Source organism: Antedon bifida, chromosome 8, assembly GCF_963402885.1.
Source record: "Antedon bifida chromosome 8, ecAntBifi1.1, whole genome shotgun sequence".
NCBI classification, from domain to species: domain Eukaryota; kingdom Metazoa; phylum Echinodermata; class Crinoidea; order Comatulida; family Antedonidae; genus Antedon; species Antedon bifida.
The window spans coordinates 19,664,940-19,682,788 of record NC_136233.1 but is presented as its reverse complement, the minus strand read 5'-3'; the positions used below and the strand labels follow the sequence as shown (position 1 = coordinate 19,682,788).

The following is a 17,849-nucleotide window of genomic DNA, read 5'->3' as shown; positions in this document are numbered from 1 at the left end:
TGAAAGGTATCAATATTATGCCTCGAGACACTCGTATGCAGTCGTGCCACACCTGCACTGTTGAGTGTATTCTAAACAATCCTTGTAGGTGAAAAATCATTATTTTCATCATTATCATAACAAAAAATCATTGCCTTTACCAGTAGGCCCCTACTGTATACACCAAATTAAAAGAAGTTGATTGTGGTTTTCATTTGAACGATTAAGTAATTTTTCCGCAAGATACTCTTTAATTAATTTTATTTTTACTGCTACCTTCGCTACAGATAATAAAAAGTAATTTTAAAATTTGACGTCGCCACGGTCAAACTAATATAGAGAGGACAGCAAAATATTAGTACACACATTACCACCCGGAATTCGAATGTGTGTTATTTATATTGTATCACAATGTTTTGTAGCCCATTGGAGTACAGTAGTTGACACCTCACATTCCCTTTCTATGTTCCTTCCTATATTCAAGACAATCTGGAAAAAAAAGAATTAAATTAAACATAATTATAAATTAAAACTAGAATTTAATTCGTCACTTTGACGAATTATAGGTGATCATTTTTATCATTTTACTGAAATAAATTTTTTTTCAACATGCACATACGTTAACATACGATCGGAAAATGTTGATGTATGCCATCCTATTATATGCTTATAGTGCTGAGTTGTGCCTATATATATATGCTATATGCCATATACAATATGTACAGTATATACTGTATATCTATATACAGTGTAGCATAGGTGAAATTACGGGACACACATGTTCTAATTTTTTGGCATGATGACGTTATCAAACTAAACTTTAAGATGACAATTTCGAAAGATAATTAATTGAGCAAAAAAATATAAGATTTGGAAAAAAATTTGGCACGTAGAAGCGCTGTGCGCGCTCTTTGAATTGTGTATAACTTTGACGAAAAATATGAAAAAACTACTGTTTCACTTCAACTGGCCATATGTTAACGTCACAACATCCGATAGGCTTAATTTTTATATGAATTAATATCTACATTTCATCAGCTTTCATAATAAATTATAATCATCAAGGTAACCTTAAATTCTGAAGAGCTGTAAGATATCAAATTTACTGCGAAGGTGAAATTACACGGCCTACGTTATTCAAGTTTTTACGCGTGATGACGTCATTAAAATGAAGATAGTGTCAACTCATGATAAAGATAATTAATTAAGCAAGCACATACTGAAAGTTGTGCGAAATTCGAGCACACATAACCAAGATGCGCTCTGTTGAATGTGATAATCTACACAAAAAGATAACAAATCCTAATTTTTAAATTCAAGTGGCCATTTGATGACGTCAAAACATTTTGTACGTAAAATGTGTACATGAATTCATATCTACAACTCAATGGCTTCCAGAATAAGTTAAAAAAATCGGGGGTCATCTTGCATTCTGAAGAATTATTTTCATTTTAAAAAAGACCTATTTTTCACCATTTTCAGAACTTTTGTAAAATTAATGTGCGCATTTTGTCATTTTTAACGTGCTCGTATAGCGTTATTTTAAGTCGGAACTGACTCAAATTTGGTGAATGTACTAAGGATGGTGAGTAGAATGAGATTTGTAAAAAAAATTCATGTTTTTACGCTTTTTAAGTATCGTGTGCGCGCAAAAACGCATTTTTGCGCAGTAATTTTTTGAAACACGCAAATGGCCTAATTCATGCTCTAAATTAATCAAAACTTAATTTTGAGCGTTTTAAATTTTTAACGCGCGATATCACGCGCATGAACCTACGTGCGCGTGCGTTTTTATTTGCTAATATTTTTACCCTTGATCTGAAGTTTACGTGTAGTGAATTTCATTATTATGTGATAATGAATTATGGAGATATGATTGATAATGTGATTTCGCAAAATGGCGTATAAATGTCGTCACGGATGAGTGATCACGCTGGAAAGCTTATTAGGATTAAGTTATATTATTTGAAAGATATTCTGAAATTTTTGTAATCATTGACATTAAACTTTTTGAGATAATTGTTACACAAAATAGTGTACAGAAACAATAAAAAGAAAAAAAAAAAAAATAATAATAAAGATTTTATACAATAACAATAGGTGATCATTTTATTCTAAATGATCACCTAATTAACGATTGTTTGACTAACCTACTGCATTTCATTCTGTCCAAGATGTAAAATGAAGTACAGTAGATAATAAATAAATATCTTTAATCTGTAACGCTGACGAAGTGTTCTAGATGGCATATAATAAATAAATGCCGATTCAAAATAAGCGGTCCTTAGAGTTCTTAATGAAGGCTTGTCTGTCCATTCCAACATTATCGAGAACTTGTTTGAATAACGTGTTCATATTTCTACCACGATTCAAGCATTTGTCATCTTGGAAGAATAGCTTTTTCGTCATCCGATCATTATCAGATCTAATCAGATGTGCAGCTTAATTTCGTTGCTGGGTTTTGATTAATGTAGATATATCACATGTCTTACATATATTGTGGATGTCATGCTGTCATTGAATTATCAATCTTTTGCTTAATATGAGGGCCACTGAGGATTTCATGCTTGTTATTATGTGTTGTGTTATGTGTAAACATAGATATTTAATGTACAGTAATTACGACTTTTTGATATTCTAATGTTTTACTGATTTTCAACATTGAGAATACAATTACGATTATAGGTAGCAATCAAATTCAAAATGCAAACTCACTTATTAACCAAAAGTAAACAGGCAAGACTAACAAGAAAATCCCATACAAAATACTGACTCCAGCAAGTAGAATTTTAATTCCTGCAAAAGCATCAAAATGTAAATAAGTTTATTTAGTAAAAACTAGGCAGTTTTTAATATCATCATTATGTATCTCCTTTTCAGCATATTATTCTGATGCAAGACATTAAATATCAATATTTGCCTTTAAAATTATGGGTATTCCTGGATATACTTACTATCGTCATTGACTTTTGGAGAATCGCACCAGCCTAGAAAGAAAAATAATAATATTCAACATCATTTCTATAGACATACCAACCATACAGTATTTGTTCCTACATGTTATACTCACACTGAACACTAAGGTGCTTTGTTTGACTGTCCTTTGTCCCTGCTTTGTTACTCGCTCTACAAAAGTAATCACCAGCATCACTGACCATTACATTGGCTGTGTAACTTAATTCAGTCCCAGTGCCATTTGTAGAAGCTATGATCCCTTTTCCATTCTTATAAATCTCAAGAACTGGTTCCGGATAAGCATCACCAGCAGTACAGACAATCTCCAGCAAATTACCATTTATCAGTGTTGTAGGTAGTACAATGCTTGGTGGATGTATAACTAAACATGAAAATTAAAATTATAGACACTCCATATGCAATGTATCATTTTGTGGCAATTATCAATGTGTTATATAATTATTGACAAATATTAAACATGTAGACATTTATAACAACTCACACTGAACACTAAGGTGCTTTGTTTGACTGTCCTTTGTCCCTGCTTCGTTACTGGCTCTACAAAAGTAACCACCAGTATCACCAACCATCACATTGGCTGTGTAACTTAATTCAGTACCATTTGTAGATGCTATCCCTTTTCCATTCTTATAAATCTCAAGAATTGTACGTGTTGGATAAGCTTTACCACTAGTGCAGTCAATCGACAGCACATCACCAACCATCAGTGTTGTTGGTATCACAATGCTTGGGGCATCTATAACTAAAACAATTATAATACAGTATAAGCTTTACAAGGCAATTAACAGAATAGGCAGTTAACAAAATATGTTATTTATATAATTATTAACATTTCCTGTAGACAAGCATACCAGTGAAATTATAAATATTAATAGTTCACAGGCGACATACAGTATAATAAAAATAAGTATTTCTCTAATAAAAGTTATAACTACTTATATTTTATCATAGTTAATAAGTAAGGTCACTTCTTTCTTACTGAAAACAGAGATATCTCTACTGTCAGTGTTTTTAACAGGTTTATCATCTGCTATAGTAACTTCACATTCGTAGATACCAGAATCTGAGAGTTTCACTTGTTGTATCACAAGGACACCATCACTAATGTACATTCTTAATTGGTTGACTACTTCATTGTATCTGCCTTGTTGACTTCCCAGTAGAACACTTGTATAATTGTCGCTCTTGTACCACAGGATTGTAGGCTCTATGGTAGACGCTGGCCAAGACCTTTCAAATGAGCAATTCAATTCCATCGATTGATTTTCAACAATGTGATTGCTAGGTTGCACAATCAGCTCTACAGTTACCGAATATGTATAGCTAATCAGCAACGCTGAATAAATGATACACAAACCTGTGAACGACAGTATTCACACAACAATAAGTACGAATCAATTATACAGAGCTTAACATTTCTAAAATTCTTAAGAAATAATTACATTGAACATGCAGTTCAAAAATTAACATTGCATATGAATAAAAATTTGTAAAAGGCAAGATTTGAATCCACTATAGATCTTCCCAATTAATAGGACTCCTGCATTGTTTTACTTACTTTTGAAGCTAGTTGCAAGGCAAGTCTGTGATGTGCGATACTACAGTATCTCAAATATGCCTGAACATAAACAACAAAAATAATAAATATATGCTTTTTATTAATTTTTATATATTTGTTACCAATAATAGTGTACAAACCTGTAAAAACTACCATGTTCTCGTTTATTGGTATTCTAACATTGAACAATGAAGGCATCCAGTATATCAGCAGGTTTTCCTATATTAATTATAAAAAAAAAGTTAAACAAAGCACTGAAAGGCTGTAAATGGTACTATACTTTTAACTTACCATTCAGTTCTACAAAAAAGTAAAAACAAAATTTCTTACCTGTATTATACTTGTGCATGCATCCAATTTATTGTTCAATTATCGAGAATTAATAATTCAAATACAGTACTCATATAACCATTTTGGTACATAGTTTTATTTTCAGTTTTAACCACATGGCAAATAATGGATCATTCCATTTTTATTCAAAGTTTGTGTTTATACTGTATTTTAAATGGCATTGATTTTCTAATTCTACTTACACATGTAGAATTATGAAAGTTATGTAAATACTGAATAATATTATATGTTATACAGTACTGTAGCGAGTATAAAATTTGCCTCTGACACCACTACCCTGTCAAAAACAAAGCCATACTATATACAAAGGGCTATATACTCATTTGTTAATACTCATACTAGAGTAAACTAGGCTAGGCTCCAGAAAAATGGCATTTTCGTACATGCTAATCACTCAAAATAAATATACAGGACAGCAATAATGACATCTCTCAATTAATTTAATTTACAAAGTTAGGTAGACTGGAATTTGTAAAATAGATGAAGTATCTTAGTGTTCTTATCAAACTAGAACCTGGCTGGCTGGCTGGCTGATGGTAACTTCATCTTCACAATTAACGACCCTTGAACCGCCCTCCACCACCAGTTTTGGCTTTCTTTTTGGCACTGCCCATTTTTGTATCAGCCTGAGAATACAATAAAACAAATTATTACTATATCTAATTTTCCCAGAGCATCTGATATCATCTGATATTCAAGATTACAGATGTACTTTCATACAATACAATAATTGAGGTTATCGTACTTTTGAAATAAAATATAATAATGTACACAAATTAAGTTTTATTATTTACTTATCTGTACTTAAATAATACAGATTTTCACTTTCTATTCAATAAGATAGCATTACATTAACTTACGTAACCTTTAAAAATTCCAATTATATTCTCATTTTTCTTGATTTTACCATGACTTTGAAAAGATGTCATAAGATAAGATATCTTTATTTGTAATCAAGTCGAAATTATAATAATAATAATACAGTTAATAAGATTAAAAGGCAATATAAAACATAACAAGTTATCAATTATCTCCATCAACAAAATAATTAAATTACTAATTACATTAACTGGTAACACATTCTAAAGCTCTGTTTACACTATGAAACTTTATGTGAAAAAACATTTATCAAAACAAACCACACCTTTCTTTTGCTTGGTTCTACAGTGACCTTGAAGAAGTTATCCAGCCTGCCCTGTGTGCTGCCTTTTCTGGCTTTGGCCAACTTCTTGCATGCATTTCTGACACGTTCCTCACTGAAAGATTAGAAAAAATCATAAAATGGCCACCAATGATGCAAATGTAATAACAGTTAATACTTTTAGATATCACCATTTGTATCTAAATATAAATGTTGCATATTAGAGATGGCCATAATTCACATTCAAACTAATGCAATATTATACACCTATACTGTTAATTATTAAAGATTTTAATATTATTTTATTGATTGGCATATGATTTTTTTTTTCATTTGCCAAGCTTGTTTGTTGCCCTTCATATCTTTAATATCTTTTCACATGATGAAGCTTTTACCATTCTGTTATCTTTGTGGTTTTAACTAAAACAAACTGTATTTGCTACAGTGGCACAAACATGACAACAAATGTGATGTAATGTATATTACCTAAATCCCTTTTGTGCACACAGGAACTCGACTACAGCATCTTCATCTGGATCGGTCCACTTTAGCTATATTATATAACATTCTAATTAAAACTTATTTTCATATATCTATATTATTGTGTTTTGTGGCAAAAAAAGAAAATATATTTACAGAAGGTAATACTGCACTAATCATTTCCTCACTTACTCAACATTAACTAAAACCTACAATCAAATACCTGTATATAATAAAGACTATTACATCACAATACAGCATTTTCCAATATTGTAATAAAAATGGTGAATATATTATGTTTTAAATATGTATTACATCAAATGTGGATCCAGCCTCAACCTCTGGATGTTTGAACAACTCCCTAGCCTCCTTGTACAACCAGTTCTCTGGTGGTGGATATTTCTAAAAGACAAAGTATTTATAAGGTTAGCTTTGATAAAATGCGCACAGACGGAAGAGAATATTGAACCTGGTGCTTACAATGTTTCCAATAAAGCTCTATCTACACTATAAAAAATGTGACAAAAAAAAAATTCTGATGTGCCCATATGGACACAATGATGTCATATCACCACCATATTTGGGCATTTCAAACATTTTTGTCAAACTAGTTTCATAGTGTAGACAGAGCTTAAGGGGTGAACATTTGAACAGTTTGTGTATGTAATGGACAAAGATCCTAATTGTGACAAACTTTACAAATACAACTCACATCTTTAACCTTCTCAATAATATTCTCAATACACTTGTGTTCTTTGATCAGCTGGATTGCTTTTTTTGGTCCAATACCACGAATAGATTCACAATAATCGCAACCCATTAATATACAAAGATCAATGAACTAAAAATATAATAAAAACATATTGATTTGAATGTTTATGTTGAGGCAAATTTGTATTTTTTACACTAATAAACTAATAAATTAAACCATTAACATTTCTTTACATTTTGTAATAATGGACTATAAAAATAATTGGTTACTCATCTAAAAATAGAGGGCAAAATAAAATTCCAATTTTAAAAATTATTTAAACAAGCCATAATCTACTAAATAATTCTAGACATCTTTAGATGTGAACTACTGTATTGACATCAAATGATGTCACAAAAATATATAGAGGGCGACAATTTTTATATAATTCAAACAACTATAAATGTACTAAATAGTCGTAGATGTATTAGGATCACTGTTACCACTCTTCCATAGACATTTATCAAGACGTCACACTCACTTGTTCTTGATTCATGTCTAATTCTGCCAAAATGGTTGCCAACTGGTATTCTGCTACTGGTAACTTCCTATGAAAAATTAAAACAAAAACGTAGAAACAAAACAGTATAGGAAACTCAGAAACATTTGAATGCATTACAAAATAACAATTCTACCAAAAACAAATATTTATTATTGTTTTGAATAGTTAAATTAATAAAAAAAATAAATCCATGTTAAACAAACTCACTTTGCTTCACTGGAAGTCAAATGTCTAACCATGACATTGGAACCGAAAGTAAGGGCATCCATATCTTCTGTACCAACAGCGTACACTTTGCCTGCTTTAACCAGTTCCGCACACTGGGCTTCTGCTTCACCCGGTGCCTGATCAATGAAGTAAAAATATTAAAAATTAGCAGACATTAGCATAGTCCTTTGTTTCAAGAAAATATAAAACACACTAAAATCAGGCCTTGTCTTTTAAAAATGATAGGTGTGCTACAAATTGCACTCCCCAATACATTCAGGGGAGCTGTAGGTGTGCTGTTTATATTTTGGTGTGTAGAAGTTTACCAAATTTAAGCGTGTTGTAAATTGCACACCTCAAGGGCAGTTTAGGAGTGAGTGATCGCACTCGCCTTAAAAGACAAGGCCTGTGAAATGTTTGTAAAATAGAAAGATTTTTGTAGTTCTCTGAGACTAGCATAGTCAGGCATACACATTTTCAACACAGCTAGAATTACTGTACCTTGACAAAAGGAACTCCCATACAAGTAAGCAACTGTTGGCATTCTTCATTATGAACTGAGCTAACACGAACCAGACGACGTTCAAACTTGTTTACCATATCTGCATCTCCTTCAGACTTTGCAATGTCAAGTTGTTTCTGTGCTTCTTCTCGACGCTCTTTCCGTTTTGTGAGTTCACCAGACTTCATTTCAGGAGGTTTGCCGTCAAAGACATAAAGAGGTTTGATGCCATTTTCAATCATTCGGATTGTTCTATAGAACATGCCAATAAGATGGCTAGGGAAAAAAATATAAATCAAAATAATGTAGGGCTCATATTAGGACTATGTGGCACATTTAATAAATGAAAAATAAAAGAACTTGTACTATGTGTAATAATATAATGAGGTCAGTGTAGAATGTCATTGTTTTTTCGTTACCTTGTGGTCTCTCCATCTTCATTTGTCAATTGAGACCCATCCATCCTCACAGCGATTAGAAACTGGTAGATACACATGGATGCATCAATTGCTATCTTTCTACCTAAAAGTATTGATTGAAAACAAATATCTCTAGCATATTAAAATAATAAGTAAGTAGGCCTAGGAGGAGGCCTATTATTGTTATAATATATTGTATTCATCATTAAAATTGGCTTATTAATATTATTAAACAAAATACTGAAATAATAATAATAAAAACACGGAGTACGGAGGGGAGGCCTAGCTAGCTGGCGGTGGTAGGCTAGCCCCTATCTATAACTAGCTAGGCCTAGGGTAGGCTTACTCTACTTTCTATCTAGGCCGGCCCTAGCGTAACATGCATAGGCCTATGCTAGAGGCCTAGCTAACAGTAAAAATCATGTTTTGAGCTATAACAAACCAAAATAATTCTTTATTTCATGTTGTCTTAGTGCAGAAGGAGCATAATCTGCAAGAAATTTTGCGAGACCAAGAATTCCCATCCCGAATGTTCAGGTTAATTTAGAAGAAATTAAGAGTAACTAAAAAATAAAACATGTAGAATTATTTCGCGCCACTTGGTCACAAAAATAGTAAATAAAGAGGGCGGGCTTTAAACCCATAGGCTACTGTTATTTATAGTAAAATAAATATCATAAAACTATTATACTGCAATAAATAAAATAATACAGTTCAATAAACAGTATTCTAAATTATTGTATATACTTATTAATATTTAAAATTATATTAGCAATAGTATGTTCATTTTATATTTTCATATTATAGTAATAACTATATTGTAAAAGCTAGGGTGTACTTTGCTCATTATCAACATATCAAGACAAGATGGCCGCCTCCAGTGTAAGTGGTTTTGTAGGTACGATCGAAGAAGATGATGATATTTCGCTTGCTTCAGAAGATACAAGTAGTGATGAAGAGGTTTTTTCTTGATATTACATCATTTTTAATATAAAGTTGACAAACAAAGTCATGTTTATTAACTTTGAGACTGTTTCTGCACGTCGTGTTTGGTTGGCGCTGGCATGCATGCAGCCGCCGTGCGTGACACGTGCCTCTAGCTAGGCCCACACACACTGTTAAGACCTTCTCTAGACTAGATACACACAAGTAATCCTGTTGGGTTGGCGAGGCAGTCAGTCAATCGACATGTTTTCGATCCCATTCGAACTTCAGCCTATTAGGCCACTGGCACTAGGCTAGGCAGGCCTTAATGATATAAATATACAGACAGTGAGTGGTAGATACACACACACAGTTCAGTAGAGTAGGCTAGGCCATGGCTAGGCCTACACAATAAATGATAATATTAATAATATTATGGATAAAGTCAGAACAATATAAATATTTAAAACCATATACTCTAGTTATATATACATAATATAATGTTATTATTAATTATAATATTAATAATGTTACTAATTTTTTTACAGTTTATAATTTATTTTACTTGGCAAATAGAATGTTGCTAAAGTTTATTATTATCTTTGTTTTTTAATGATTCACTATCTATCATATAGTCTATAGGCCTATATTATGTTAAATATATTTATTAATATAAACTAATACACAAGAGAAATGCAAAAATAAATTATTGTTTTAATAAATTTATCATAATTAAAATATAACTTACAGTCAGTGCTTCTATTTTAAATTCTAAAGGCGGTAGCTCCAAAACAGAAATCGAAAAAGAAAAAAATCAACAAAGATGGCTTCTCAACTGACTTTCAATTTGATGAAAAAGCTGTAAACAGTCATTTTTGGGTTGATGACTTTATCCAGGCTGCGATGCCTAAAGGCATTGTGACATCAACATTGGAACAAAAAATCGCAAAGATCAGGAGAGAGAGGAAAAAGGTTTGCTGAATATTACAAACATTTTAAATAAATTGCCTAGACTGTGACATTCTGTAAGCAGCTAAAATATCTGTAATTTTTTTTTCATGCAACTTGCCCATTTGGTCAGTGTTTTTGTATATTTTGGAAATACAGTATTATAATAATATATAACTTATAAGGTAAAAGTATTTTTATAGTCCTCAAGTTTAACTGGAAACTGAGGATTCACGGCAGCCACCGTGCAGTGTGCACCAAGTTTTTGCACATGCACTTTATATACACAGGACCAACAGCTTAACGTCCCATCCAAAGGATGAGGCAACGCGAGTAAAATCTTTCCTAACATTTTTATTCATAATGAAATAAAATATAATTTTAGAAAGAATCTAAAGAACAACTGAACAACATGGAGGAAAAACAACCTGAAGTTGAAAACGAACAGACGACCGTAGATCTTGGTTCAGGTGGAGAGAGTGATTATGATGGTGATAATGATTTGAGATTAGACAAGATTAGAAATAAAGTTACCAGTGAGAAAAGATTGGAAAGAGAAAAGAAAAGAAATAAAGGTACCATAGATTGTGAATAATATTTTATCCAACAATTTCATCAAAAGGTCTTTATCTCGGTTAGTGTCAGTTAAAAAAAAAGAAATTGTTTAATTACAGGTGACAATTTTTTTGAAGAAGCTCCTGAAGTTAAGTTGAAATCGTCATTTGGAGACATGAACTTGTCAAGACCATTACTTAAAGTAAGATAACAATTGCTGATTTTACTGCAGCTTGCAAAAGAATTTCTTAGTAAAACTAAAATAAAATGCAAGTTACTGTATATACAGTATATATACCAGTTTGAATGCTATTTGCCTGTGTTATTGAAAACCATCGTAGTAAGTCTTATTGATTTTATTCTTTGCATTCTGCAGGCTCTGAATGCAATGAAATTCACCACCCCAACACCAATCCAGTCTCAGACGATTCCAGTAGCTCTACTAGGTAAAGATATCTGTGCCTGTGCTGCCACAGGAACAGGTAAGTTCAATGTCACTGTAAAAAGTACGTCCTTAATTTGAAGAGAGTTACCTACATAAATTATTTGGAAATTTCATTTGATACATTATTCAAGCTTGATATTCCTGATGTTCAGTCCAACACTGTTTCTATACCGACTGAGCCAAAGCTCACTTGGTTTTTTGATATGAACATTTCAAGTTATAGGTAATGTTACAGATTCATTTTTTCCTTTGTGGTAATGTCTATCTATCTCACTTGTATCTGATACTGTTCACAGGTAAAACTGGTGCATTCATGCTTCCAGTTCTTGAAAGACTGCTTTACAAGCCAAAGGAAGCACCAACCACTAGGGTTCTTGTTCTGTTGCCTACAAGGGAATTAGGTGTTCAAGTACAATCTGTCACAAAACAACTCAGTCAGTTTGCCAAAGTAGAATCAGTTTTGGCTGTTGGTAAGTCAACAGAAAGTAGCACTTGAAACTGAGCAACTGATTTCAAAGAAAGAAATGTTTAAAAATGTATTTTGAGACACTGAAATTGATTGATTGATAACTTTATTTCAGAATACAAGAATTGAGAATTCCATATCCAAAAAATAACAATGCAAAGAAAACGAAATTCACACTGAAATAGAAATTTTCTTTCATTTAGTGAAGAGATTTGAGATATAGTACTGCTATCATTTTTTAAAACCTTAAACACGTTATTGCAGACATACGTAAAATAAGGTTGGCAAATATGTTACTAGCACTACAATCCTGCAGTAACATTCTCAATAAATTGTTATAGAACACTTCCAGAAATGAAAACAATTATTATTAGTAAAGTAAATCAAATGAATTAAACATGAATTAGGGAATAATATTTAAGATTATTCGTACTATTTTGAAGGTTTTTTTTAAATTCACAAAATGTCCTTATATGGCACTAGTAAATAATAATATCTATGTACAGGTGGTTTGGACATCAAGATGCAAGAGGCAGCATTGAGGAAGTGTCCTGATATTGTGATTGCTACACCTGGTCGTCTGATTGATCATCTTCACAACGCACCCAACTTTAATTTGAGTACGATTGAGATTCTGATTCTCGATGAAGCTGACAGGTTTGTGATGAAAATCATCTTTTTTTTAAGTGGTACAAGCAAAAGTACACAAAGTATATTTTATCTATTATTTATCTAGTTTCTAAGTCTATACTTCTACAAATACATTTTTAGTGAATTAATACAAAATATCAAAAATAGATTAGGTTTGGAAGAGATTTGAGGGAATTCCTGGAGTTTACTGCCTTCAATTAACAATTAATATTTATTTTCTAAAGAATGTTGGATGAATTCTTTGAGGAACAGATGACAGAGATTATCAGAATGTGTTCAATGAGCCGCCAAACGATGTTGTTCTCTGCTACCATGACAGATGAGGTATTTTTACCATTTCTTAATAAGCAATTATTTTTAGTACCTATGTTACTGCAGTTATATACCCATTCAACTAATATTTTGTTGTAATTCTACCATATTGAACATGAAATTTGGTTTAGTGATTTTATACTTATTAAGAACCACCAAATTATAATCTAGGTTAAGCATAATCTATACTGATCATCAGCAGGTTTAAACATTGTTTATTAAATTTTTAGGTTAAAGATTTGGCTGCTGTTTCTCTAAAGAATCCAGTCAAGCTCTTTATAAACGAGAACACAGACGTGGCATACAAACTTCGACAGGAGTTCATTCGTATCCGTCCAAATTCTGAAGGTGATCGAGAAGCCATTGTTGCAGGTTAGAAAAACTACTACTACTGTCTTGTATAAATTTACAAGTGTCAAAATATTTACAATTTATCCATTGTGCAAAAGCATTTTTAAAATTAAGCTTGTTTTTGTTTTCTTTTGCAGCCCTATGTTCTCGAACATTTCATGACCATTGTATAGTGTTTATACAGACCAAAAAACAGGCCCACCGTATGCATATCATCCTAGGGCTATTAGGCTTAAATGTTGCTGAATTACATGGAAACCTTTCTCAGTTTCAGGTACAGTAACGTAATATTTCATTATTTTACACACCCACCCACAACCAATTTCTAACAATCTAAATGTTATTTGATTTTGTTGTTTAATCATTTTTATTTTCATATCTCTAGAGACTAGAAGCTTTGCGTAGATTCAAAGAGGGACAATGTGATGTTCTACTTGCAACAGATCTTGCGGCAAGAGGCTTGGACATACCAGATGTTAAAACTGTAATTTAGCAACATTTTCTCAACACCAAGTTTAAAAGTTTTGAAAATAGATAGATCTATCATTAACTGTACAGTAAATACATCTACTGTATAATTAATATTTTTAAACAGTGTTTTTCTAAGACAATATATTATTCCATTATTATTAGTACACAATGTTTTTATTTGCTTATTTAGGTCATCAATTTCACTATGCCAAACTCATTAAAGCATTATGTACATAGGGTTGGCAGGACAGCAAGAGCAGGGCGATCTGGAAGGTATACACAAATATGTTCTTCATACCACCACTAATGCCACCTTTTTAACAAATTCTTTGAAATTGTATAAATTCATGGTCAATTTGTGTCCGTTATTGTCCACTCTAGTGGATTGTTTTGGCATCATTAAATGCATCTTCTATACTGTAGTTCAAATAAAGTAAGATTATTCTATAGGTAATGAAAATATCCCTCCAATTTAATAAATTAATAGATAATATGGAAGTAAATTTGTTAAAGTTTTACTTTCTAAATAGGTTACAAAACATATTTGTATTGTTTTTTTTTAGATCTGTGACACTTGTTGGTGAAAAAGAAAGAAGGTTGTTGAAAGAAATAGTTAAACGTGCCAAACAACCAGTAAAGAGTAGGGTTGTACCACTAGGTAAGTTGAAATGCTACTGTTACAACAATTAAACTTTTTATCTATATTTCTAGACATTTCTAGACAAAAACAAGAGCAAACCATTTCCAAGTCTTGGAAATGGTTTGCTCTTGTTTTTGCACAAAACATTTACTTTCTATCTAATAAATTTGTTGCAGATCTATGAATGTGAAACCTATACACAATTGCAGGGTTTCAAAATTCAGTATAGCTTATATGGGGTGTAAGGAAAGCGATCTCTTGTGTTGAATCTGTGCATATTGATATGTGCCCACATGTCTAAAGTCCTGTCTACACTATCAAACATTATGTGACAAACAAATGTGAAAATATTTTAGCATATCACTATCATATTTGGTACTACCGTAGTTATCGTAGACAGAGCTTTAGAAAAAATCTTCCTGCTAGTAGTAAAAAGTATTTTATCCAATACCTATACAGAGGGTTTCTACTTATTATAAGCTGTGCTTCAGAGATTCCCCCTTTCCATTCTTTTGTTTTGTAATGATTATTTATGTATGTTTATGTTTTTGTGAATGGAAATAAATAAACAAACCTAACCTAACCTAACTAAAAATACATTGCTCGCAAAGATGTGGTGCAGATATCCAAATTAATAAACACTCAAATTCGATTGCACAGTACATACAAACAGAACAGATCAAATGCAAAATTTCATATTTAGATGTGATAAAGAAATATTCAGACAAAATTGAGGGTATGGAAGACGATGTGGAGAGGGTAGAAACTATGGAACTGGAAGAGAAAGAGCTCCGAACATCTGAGAACCAATTGAACAGAGCCAAGGCACTGCTAGATAATGACAGAAATGAAGACAAGCAGAAGAGAGTTTGGTTTCAGAATCATAAACAAAGAATGCAATCTAAAGGTGCTAGATACAATATTATAAATACTGAAGTTGTCTTTAAATGCAATTTATATACCATTTATATAACGTAATATCTTCCATAGAGATAACACAATAGATAAAAGGTAGAGGATGAGATCTGAAATCTTTAAATAGGGAATTTATTTTTTATATTTTCTTAGTCAATCAAGTGCTAGACAAGGCTGCGTTAGAACGGAAAACAAAAAAGAAGAAAGGACAAAAATTTAACAAGGAAAAAGAAACTGTGGGTTATTTTGAGTGTATTTTGTAATTTCTATACCTTGGTTAATGCAATATAAAAATATATAAAATATGCATTGCTGCTTTGAATAAATAATAACATTTTATTTATTTTAACAAAATAGAATAGTTCAGTAAAAAAAAAACTATATTTCATTTATTAGCATCTTCTGTTTGTTATATAGTCGGAAGGAAGGGTAATGGTGGAAATAGAAAAATCTCAATTATTTGCTGCTAGAGCAGCTAAGCGGGATCGAAAGGGTAAACGTCTACGTGCCTATGATGAAACAAATGCACAATCTAACCATTCAGGTATGATTCTGTGTCTTGTTTTTAGAACCCTTTTTTACATTTATAATTTATATATACTGTAATCTTGTAATTATATGCTAAGAATGTCTTAAAATTGAGAGATTTTTTAAACATTAATACAGTAATTATATTGATTTGTCATTCGTTTTTAAAAGAATGGATGAATTCCTTTATTTTTTGTATGCAAGATTTACAAGAAAAAAAATGTATAAATTATTTACTTTTGAGATATTGTTGCAGATGAAATACTTGCCCGTATTATTTATAACAATGATTAACAATGAATTTAATTTACACAGGTGCAAAGAAAAAGAAGATAAATAAAAAGACGTCATTTGATAATGAGCTAACAGCAACAAGCAAAAACGCTGTCAAACAATTTAGAAGCAAGTGAGTATGAGTTTCGGTTGTAAATAATAGAAGAGACATAATTTACAAATGTAGGCCTACAAAATGCAGTACATGATATGTACAATAGCAGGCTTCATAGACCTTTCTTAAAAACCTCTTCAATGGTACATGACGGTAACTATTACTATGACATTGTTTAGATGTTTTGCTGCATTGTTTTTTTATAATTTTATCAAAATCTCCATCTTCCAACAGAGACTTTTATTATACTTTATTTAACTAACAAGCAGACCTGCTAACAAGTCAAGTAGAATGGACATTGATTAATTATTTTTCTTCCACAGAGCCAATGCCAATATTGCAGAGAAATCAAGACAGGAAAAGAAATCCGGCAAGAAATCATCACAATCAAACAAAAGGTTAGGACCGTTTTAGGCTTAAATACCGATAGCAGTGTACAAAAGGCTTACGATATATTATTATATTTATATGGACTGGACCTTGGTGTTTGAAGTTTATTTACCTTGAGTAATATAGTAATATCGAAATTAATATTAAATTGTTTCTTTTACTTTTTCAGATACAACCGGAGGTAACCTTACAGAATTTCCAAAGGATGGCTATATTATATTTATCAAATACTTTACTTACTGTATTAATGCCCTATTTTCAAAAATAATTTTACATTTCATTAATTTAAGATAGGAATAAAATAAAAAGTAAAAGACAGAATACTGCTACCGTCCCATTTGTGGTCAGAACATATAGCATGTATCTGTCTGAACAATGCTAAAGTTAAAAGTTAATCTGCCCTGCCATCCGAACAATTTTAAAAAATATAGTAGGCCTAGTCACATTGCTATAATGTTATAAATACAAAGTCATAAAATCATGTGATGATAATATGTGAATCAAGTTTCTAATTGGAGGATTTTCCATGCATGATTACATGGGTTCAGGTTCAAGAGTACGACATTTCATATGTGCCAAACCACATGGCTATGGAAAGCATGGAAACAAACGTGTGATGTGATTAACGTAAACTATACTGTACATAATGTATTAGGCCTATATTAAAATAAAATATAAACTAAACAAGAGAGGATATTGTGTACACAACTGGAAAAGAGAATAAATGGCAGTATACATGTTTGAAATATAATTAAATACCGCACAAAACCTTTCCAATTAAGCGACAGTTACAACTTTAAAAACTGGCTGTATTTACAATTAAAACTAAAATATGTTTGTCAACACATGAATTAAAGTAAATGCGTTATATCTATAACCATTATTGTTTAGTATCTTTTTAATGCATTGCGCAGATTGAAAGCCTTGTGGGTACAAGAATTGATAAATAGTGCATGATAAGAATAGGTTTTGTAATATAGTCTTCGATATACAGTAGTC

The 17,849-nt window shown here is 31.5% G+C and overlaps 4 protein-coding genes across 4 annotated transcripts in view; 1 reads left to right on the top strand and 3 right to left on the bottom strand.

Moving 5' to 3' along the window:
* Nucleotides 1-4,855, bottom strand: part of LOC144849899 (junctional adhesion molecule B-like) — an 87,342-nt gene extending 82,487 nt beyond the window's left edge. The window contains exons 1-2 of the mRNA XM_078707005.1: nucleotides 4,844-4,855; nucleotides 4,699-4,732 (exon numbers count right to left, since the gene is read on the bottom strand). The gene's annotated coding sequence lies outside the window, so the exon portion shown is untranslated. The remainder of the gene's footprint in view (nucleotides 1-4,698; nucleotides 4,733-4,843) is intronic.
* Nucleotides 5-3,552, bottom strand: LOC144850615 (protein amalgam-like). Its single transcript, XM_078707941.1, has 5 exons — nucleotides 3,437-3,552; nucleotides 3,050-3,316; nucleotides 2,934-2,966; nucleotides 2,695-2,775; nucleotides 5-468 (listed from the first exon to the last, which is right to left on the bottom strand). Exons 1-5 carry the CDS (start codon nucleotides 3,522-3,524, stop codon nucleotides 428-430), a joined length of 510 nt encoding a protein of 169 aa, XP_078564067.1. The 5' UTR covers nucleotides 3,525-3,552; the 3' UTR covers nucleotides 5-427.
* A 58-nt stretch (nucleotides 4,856-4,913) lies between the features above and the next one.
* On the bottom strand, nucleotides 4,914-9,437 carry LOC144849897 (flap endonuclease 1-like). Its single transcript, XM_078707001.1, has 10 exons — nucleotides 9,309-9,437; nucleotides 8,867-8,969; nucleotides 8,447-8,723; nucleotides 7,946-8,082; nucleotides 7,718-7,784; nucleotides 7,198-7,326; nucleotides 6,801-6,887; nucleotides 6,492-6,556; nucleotides 6,009-6,120; nucleotides 4,914-5,490 (listed from the first exon to the last, which is right to left on the bottom strand). Exons 1-10 carry the CDS (start codon nucleotides 9,388-9,390, stop codon nucleotides 5,419-5,421), a joined length of 1,131 nt encoding a protein of 376 aa, XP_078563127.1. The 5' UTR covers nucleotides 9,391-9,437; the 3' UTR covers nucleotides 4,914-5,418.
* Nucleotides 9,438-9,723: 286 nt separating this feature from the next.
* On the top strand, nucleotides 9,724-17,727 carry LOC144849886 (putative ATP-dependent RNA helicase DDX27). Its single transcript, XM_078706986.1, has 19 exons — nucleotides 9,724-9,826; nucleotides 10,568-10,762; nucleotides 11,124-11,313; nucleotides 11,413-11,495; nucleotides 11,670-11,775; nucleotides 12,035-12,208; nucleotides 12,711-12,861; nucleotides 13,080-13,179; nucleotides 13,398-13,539; nucleotides 13,656-13,792; nucleotides 13,904-14,002; nucleotides 14,180-14,262; nucleotides 14,553-14,647; nucleotides 15,333-15,536; nucleotides 15,698-15,780; nucleotides 15,962-16,088; nucleotides 16,388-16,478; nucleotides 16,784-16,858; nucleotides 17,020-17,727. The coding sequence occupies exons 1-19, from the start codon at nucleotides 9,734-9,736 to the stop codon at nucleotides 17,033-17,035; spliced, it is 2,244 nt and encodes a 747-aa protein (XP_078563112.1). The 5' UTR covers nucleotides 9,724-9,733; the 3' UTR covers nucleotides 17,036-17,727.
* Nucleotides 17,728-17,849: the final 122 nt, after the last annotated feature.

Excerpts from the sequence above, each read along its gene's own strand:
- LOC144849897 (XM_078707001.1), bottom strand. The coding sequence starts at position 9,390 with ATGGGAATTCTTGGTCTCGCAAAATTTCTTGCAGATTATGCTCCTTCT. Across the intron at positions 8,083-8,446 it reads TGGGAGTTCCTTTTGTCAAG|GCACCGGGTGAAGCAGAAGC; the intron begins GTACAGTAATTC and ends TTCATTGATCAG. Across the intron at positions 6,557-6,800 it reads AGGCTGGATCCACATTTGAT|CTAAAGTGGACCGATCCAGA; the intron begins GTAATACATATT and ends TATATAATATAG.
- LOC144849886 (XM_078706986.1), top strand. The coding sequence starts at position 9,734 with ATGGCCGCCTCCAGTGTAAGTGGTTTTGTAGGTACGATCGAAGAAGAT. Across the intron at positions 11,496-11,669 it reads TGTCAAGACCATTACTTAAA|GCTCTGAATGCAATGAAATT; the intron begins GTAAGATAACAA and ends TGCATTCTGCAG. Across the intron at positions 14,263-14,552 it reads AGAGCAGGGCGATCTGGAAG|ATCTGTGACACTTGTTGGTG; the intron begins GTATACACAAAT and ends GTTTTTTTTTAG.
- LOC144850615 (XM_078707941.1), bottom strand. The coding sequence starts at position 3,524 with ATGGTTGGTGATACTGGTGGTTACTTTTGTAGAGCCAGTAACGAAGCA. Across the intron at positions 3,317-3,436 it reads AAAGCACCTTAGTGTTCAGT|TTATACATCCACCAAGCATT; the intron begins GTGAGTTGTTAT and ends TTTCATGTTTAG. Across the intron at positions 469-2,694 it reads TGTTTACTTTTGGTTAATAA|ATTGTCTTGAATATAGGAAG; the intron begins GTGAGTTTGCAT and ends TTTTTTTTCCAG.